Below are 7056 nucleotides of genomic sequence, written 5' to 3'. Positions count from 1 at the left end.
TGGATTTGAGTATAGGAGGTATCGTTAGAAAGCTGCTCCTAAGCACTTGCTGATGAAAATACCTACATGTTGATCTAATCCAAACATGTTATGCAAAAAATCTCCTTGAACATCACTTTCCCTAGTTACTACTCCCATGATGTTTTACCAGAAGTGATGCCATGACTCTTTTGATTATTTTTATGACTTGACCCCAATAATGACACCTAATGGAATATGAAACCAATGTTTTGGACCTTGAAACATGACTAACCATGATATGAGACTGAGACCAAGATATTTACTGATGACTAATCATAATGAGTATGACACAACCAAAATGGAAATTTGACCATGAGCCGTAAGGAGTAGTAATCGGCCTACAAAACCTAATTAGTGACAAAATTTTATTTGAAGATCTACTGAAATGATAAAAATTTGAATTTGAGACCCTAACAAAAACCTTGTAAGAGCATATTTGATCACTGGTGTCCAGTAGGACTGACAGACACTAACAGGACCCAAACATAGTTTGGAGCTGTTAGATTAATATTCTTGGGAAAACCCTTGTTGAAGTCTATCTCCACACATATTCGGGCATAAGTAGTCTTGAAAAATTTTGCAGTTTCAAGAAAACAATGATAAGACTTCCCCAACACATTCCCAATAAAGGAAAGTGACGAAAGATTCCAAAATTTCAAGGGAAGGTTTGGAAGCCTTACCCAAAATGGAGCCATAGAGATTGATGTTATTATTAGATCAAAAGTGGGAGTTCAGGGCTACATGAAGAGACCAACACTACCGCAAAACCACGGCCTAGCTTCCCAAATGGCCTTTTTGTCCTTTATATTATAAAAAACCATAATGAAATAATCTTGAGCCAAAGGGTAAATATTTAATTCATCTATTGAAAGGGGCTTCTATGTTTCAAATATCCATTTGTGTAGATCAACCAGTTGCGCCAAAACCCATTAAACCTGTAAAGCAAACATTGCTTCAAAAAAAAATCACAACTGGTAACTTCCTAATCCATAAGAACATTGAGGGAAGGAATTTTTGAATTGATAGAAGACTAGAACCAAATTTCAATATGGAACTATATGAAACCGAAAAAGAGTTTGCTAGAACGCTAGCCACACCTACAAAAGAAACTATCCTTTTTATTTAATCATTGGAATTTGTCATTACAGAAGGGATCTACAAAATATTCATGCAAATGAAGGATAGAGTTGATGACTATCGCGAAACCCTAGCTGCCACGAGAGATTTCAGAGCTCCATCCATTTTCCCTTATTATTATTATTATTATTTAAAAATATAAATTATTTTCAATGTCACATTGATACCTAGGACCAGCCTAGATTCATCACAAGTAAACCATAACAATATTTCTTAACTATCTAAACTGAATCTAATTGATAATTATTATTATTACTATATTAATATATGCTCAAACAAATATTTTATAATAATTTTAATTATAAATGATATATTATTATTAAATAAAATATTTGGTAATTAGTGTAATTATATAAATTAAATGTCCAATAAACCCTCGTAGATATCAAGCCATAATAAATATGAAAACATTTCATGATACATTTTATGTTACTAAATTTTTAAAAGAAAGTGTATATATTTATATAACTAAATTATATCTTTATATTAAATTATTATTAATTATAAAAAAAAAAAAAAATATATATATATATATATATATATATATATATATATATATATATATATATATATATATATATATATATATAGATATATATATATATATAATTTAATCATAGAGAATCACTTTCACTTTACCATGGAGATTTTTAATTTATAAATATGTTTTTTTATAATACTATGGGCCAATATTATGGCTTATCAATACCATATACTCAAAAAACCATAATTCATTTCATATGATATTTATTTTAATTAATCAATTTAAAATAAAAATTAAAAACATTACTCTTTTGGAGATAAATTCAGTGTCAATATTCTATAATATATTATAGAAGTTATATTTTTATTATACACCTAATAATTATTAATAACTAAATTATAATTATGTAAATCCTATTTTAAAATAAACACAACTATTAATTTAAAATATATATATATATATATATATATATATATATATATATATATATATATATATATATATATATATATATATATATAATTTGTTTAGCGGAATTTCTTTTACTTCAATGTAAACTAAAAGAAGATGTCCACTTTATTGAAATTTAGTTCATCATCCCAAAACAATAAATGGATGCAAAAATGGAATATTTATCTCAATGCATGTCCCACAAATATCAAGGAGTTAAAAAAAATTGTTATGGAGAAGTTTCGTAAACGTATATGGGGAAAAGAGTTTCATAGAAAGAAGAAGTATTATGTTCAGGAATTCAACCTCACTTGTGATCTCCAGCAAAAAGAGTACATTGGAGCCATCATTTAGTGGAGAGCAAATATACCTATTGTTCAATTAAGAACTAATTCACATCAACTTCGGTGTGAATCGGGATGGTGGAAGAGACCTAAAGAAGCTTGGGAAGAACAAGTGTGTTACTTTTTGCACTTATGGGGCAATGGAATCGGAAAAGCATTTCATTTTGGAATTTGATGATTTTAGAGACATCGGAGATAGTTATGCCAATATGTTAGCATCAATTCCTTGGCATTGTCTTTTCAGTGACAGGACTATTAAAAATTTGGGTCATCTCATTATAAGTTTGAGTAAGAGAAGGATTGAATTGCAAAAGGAAAAAAAACAGGGAGGTTGGTAGCCCCATAGACCATTTTTAGTCTCGTGGACATTAAAATATCATATCACATGACATACACATAATAGAGCCAATTTCTTTCACCACTAAAAATTAAATAGAATATTTCTTACTAAAACCATCAGGTGAGGGAAAGCATTTGTTAAATTGGCACCATTTCCGAAAATTTCTTTAATTTTAATGTAAAATGACACGAATATAACCTGCTTTTAACAATATTTCATTGGTACAAGCAACATCTAGTAAAATAAAGTGAATTTCTTTTGCTCCCGGAATATCATTTAAAGATTAGCAGGAAATATCAGGATTCTACATAACTCACTATATATTATTTAAAGATTAGGAAAAAATTATTTGGGATTTCAAGATTCCTCGAAAGAAATCCAATGTCGTACCTCCAGTGAATAAAGTAGACCTTGTGTCATCGGTTCTCTACTCTGTGCATTTAAATGTGTTTCAGCTGCGACCCAAATTTCCCAACATGTTCGTGTGGTGAAGTCTCCATAAATCTTGGTCATCTTTTCATCTCCAATATTTTGTTATTCTCAATTAGGGCAACGAGTGAATTTGCACAACTGGGGTGCTTTGTATTAGGAACGCTAGTATTCATTATCCTTTTGGTAGTGTACATTATCAAAGCATTCAAGAAGGGAGCTTACTGTGTGTCAGGATATGCTCTCATTCTCAGTGCTCTCATGATTCACATTATGAACTTTGTCAAACACTAGAATAATCAGGCTTTACTTGGTCAATGATGGCTATCCAAAAACATTAAAAGATGAGATTGGTAAGAATGCCTTCCTTATGATAAATAGTAGTAGAGTAATGTTATGTGTATTGGTAGCATTTTTCCTTCCATGAATGGCTTTGCCCGCCATGAAGAGGAACAGACCAAAATATTATCTCTTGGATTAAGTGTCATCCTCGACATTTTCCCTAAGTTGTTAACCATATATCACAGTTTTTCTTCTTTCAGATTTTGTGGATTTATTTTGGTATCGAGAGGGTTAATATCGATATCTCCCTTATGGCTTATTCTCCTCCTCATCTATGCAACTGGGGCCAGTAGAAGTATATGTAGTATTAGCACTCAAAGTATTCCATTCATTCTTGCAAATCATGATCTTGTAGAGAACAACCGGAAAGGAATAGGAGACCAAGTACTGAAATCATGGATCGTGGCACATATATATTCTCTTGAATATATCATAATGTAATCAATGTTGATTCATCAGCCAGACTGGTGGTCACAATTTGCATTATAAGTTCAGTAGCTAGATGGATTGTGCATCATCCATGTCTAATTATAGCCATTCCTATTGGTGTCGATTCCTACTTAAAATTCACAATATGTGAAAAACACTTTGCCTCGTCTTACAACATAAAACACCTTACCTCAAGCGAGAATAATCCAATTACGTGTCATCCTTAGATAACGAGTGATCCAATCAAATTTGATCATATGTGTCATCTTTCGATTTGTTGTCGACAAATGATGAATGTTAATGGATGAATGTGCCCTTATAGAACACCTTCAGTGTGCTTTGAGACAGATCCAAAGGCAAGCCACATAGCAAGAGTTTGCAGACACTGGGAAGGGGAGGAAGAGGAGATTTAGGAGTGATGGAGGAGAGCAATGGAGCGAAGGAGAGGTGTTTCAAAGCTAGGTCTGGTTTCATCACAGTATTCCAACACTTTGTGGTAGTTTTTCTCAGGCAAGGGTGAGGGAGAACTCTAACAACGCGCCAGCTAGAACAGTCACAAGGTCGCATAGCAGGTGTCAGCAAAATTTCTTGTAGCCTATCGGCCTGCCCCACAACTCGAAGCACAGTCTCCTGGACAACCCCGGTTTCTTCCACCGTCGAGGATAGCATTGAGGTTTTGGGTGCCCAAACCTCAAGGAACAAGACTCTGGAAGCTAACCCACTACGGTCTAAGGGATAGGAGGTGTGATCATCTCACGGTTTCTAGACATGAACCCCACTTGCTCCTCGGGCCAATTGCTCCGTGGTTTCGTGACCCAACCCCACCAGTTAACTCTTCTATGGAGGATGGAAGAGGTTTATGAGGAGGAGCCCCTTGACTACACTTCGGAAAACTACCCAGAATCCGAGATTTTCGTGGCTTCCTGTCTGTTAACACAAGCAGGGGTCAGACCGGCCACTGACAATGCACCGAACAAATAGGTAAACCATGGCACCTATGGGATGGCAGACATGGAAACTTCTTTACAAGGGCTGGAAATTACCCAACCGAGAGCGGCGGTCACTGAGGGTTTCATTAACCTCGTCGAGGGTACCAACTCCACATTTCTCACTATTCCGTCCCCGTCCGATTTCTTAGGCTGGAGCAGACAACAACAGCTCCCTGAGGATCTATAAGGAAGCGAGGTTTTCTCGACTGGGATCTCTGAAGACCCAAACTTCAGTATCATAGAGTTGAATATAGGCCACCACACTACAAACAACGAGCCCAACAGGCCCAAGCACCCACAGGATGTTATCACGTAGCTCGACCCAAGGAGCAAGGTACAACCCTTGGGCAATTTCAAGGGCTTGGTAAACAACGAGCTGGACAGGGAAGAGCCAAGGGACTCAAACCCGGAGAACAGCCCGGCAAGAAAAGGAAGTAGCCAATCTGAACAACAGATTCTCAAGGCAAAGAAGGCCAAATAGTCCAAGTTATCCAAGAAGAGGGAAAGGGGAAAAAAATTGGTTTTTTGTGAAGGTATTGGAATGGACAAAGCAGCCCTAACAGAGAGCACGGTCCTAATGGGGAGAGTGCATGGAAGAAACTACTCGCCAGGCCGTCTTAAACGATGGATAATGGAGGTCTGGGGGAATGTCCTGCCACAACTTCCAGCAGTGGTGGCCATGTCAAGAGGATGGTTTTCCCTAATCTTCGTTGAGCTAGAAGATGTGAACTGGATATTAACCCGATACTGGCACATAGAGATGACTCCAGTGCTTCTCAAGCGATGGTCTACGCTCTTTGATCTAGAGAAGGAGAGCATGGGAGCAGGGCCAATATGGGTTCGCCTACCAAGCCTCCCACTGCAATTCTGGTCTGAGGACATATTCAAAATCATTGGGGATGACCTCGGCACTTATCTAGACCATGACAGAACGTACATGGACACTGGCATCCTAGCGATGGCTCGAATCCTAGTCTACCTGGACACTAGAGATGGCTTGGTGGAAAGTTATCAATTCCAACTGGGAGCCACAACCCGCTGGCAGGAATTGGACTATGAGGGCATACCGTTTAGATGCAGGAGATGCCATGAAGTTGGCCATCTCTACAAGACCTGCCCACTAGTTACAGGACAAAGACCATCTCCCCCGAGAAGTTTTGCAGTGGCCAACACACAGACGGACTTGGGAATGGCAGAGCTTACTAATCTACAATCTAGACAGTCTAAGGGACCAGGAAAATAGCCCCTAGTTCCTCCAGGCCTCTCAGGAATGGAAAACTTGAACCCTGAGGTGCCGAGCACTAGTGCACGCTCCAAAGAAGGCACGGGCTTCACGGATACCTCCTCTTCCCCTAACTCTATTTCTCCAACTGAATGTATGAATACTGTTTCTAGTTCTTTACAATTAAATTTGAATATAGCCCCCCCCCCCCCCTTCCCCAAGCTGCGCCAAATCTGCTACCCTGTGACTCCTGCCCCTTCCCCAGTCCCAAACACCCCCTGCACCACCAGCCACCACACCCTGCATAGTGAGCCCCTCAGGGTTTTGACATCTGGATCCTCCCACTGCTATAATATGTGCTCCATCCCTCCACCCCTCCATGCCTTCGGATAATTCTTAGGCCCAACAGCCACCACAAAGATCCAGAAAATTGAGCCTGAAGATCCAGAGGCGGGGGAACGCCTCTTCCACTCACATATGTGAGTGAAGGGTTCTCCATTGGATTTCATTGTTGATAGCTAGACCAAAAGAACCTCATTGCAGCAGAGGTCGTATAGCAATTGGACGAAAGACTACATCGAATCCATAGTCGTACAACATTGGGTGGCTTCACCAAGCAAGAGATCTTCATGTCAGCCAGCAGTGTCGCCTTTCCTATAGCATCAAGCCCTTCATGGATGAGCTATTGTGTGACGTTGCTCCTCTTGAAGTTTCTAATGTATTGTTAGGACAACCATACTTGTGGAAGCGACATGCTGTATATGAGTCTAGACCTCGCTCTGTGATTATTACTTTGGCTAATAAGTTGTACAAGATATCGGAGGTAGCCCTGCCTACTGACATCTCTTTGATCACTATAAAACAATGCA

General features: G+C 38.0%; 1 protein-coding gene across 1 annotated transcript; it reads left to right on the top strand.

The window, feature by feature from the left end:
- Positions 1-5506: 5506 nt before the first annotated feature.
- On the top strand, positions 5507-6208 carry LOC149220432 (uncharacterized). The gene has a single exon (XM_089387097.1). It carries the CDS (start codon positions 5507-5509, stop codon positions 6206-6208), a length of 702 nt encoding a protein of 233 aa, XP_089243223.1.
- The last annotated feature ends 848 nt before the right edge of the window (positions 6209-7056 follow it).

Source organism: Pinus tabuliformis, chromosome Q (genome assembly GCF_031772625.1).
Source record: "Pinus tabuliformis cultivar Carrire ecotype Pingquan chromosome Q, CPIR1, whole genome shotgun sequence".
Lineage (NCBI taxonomy): Eukaryota > Viridiplantae > Streptophyta > Pinopsida > Pinales > Pinaceae > Pinus > Pinus tabuliformis.
This window is presented reverse-complemented; position numbering and strand designations above follow the sequence as displayed.

Bases quoted from the DNA above. Each gene is read 5' to 3' on its own strand.
- LOC149220432 (XM_089387097.1), top strand. From the start codon at position 5,507: ATGGACAAAGCAGCCCTAACAGAGAGCACGGTCCTAATGGGGAGAGTG.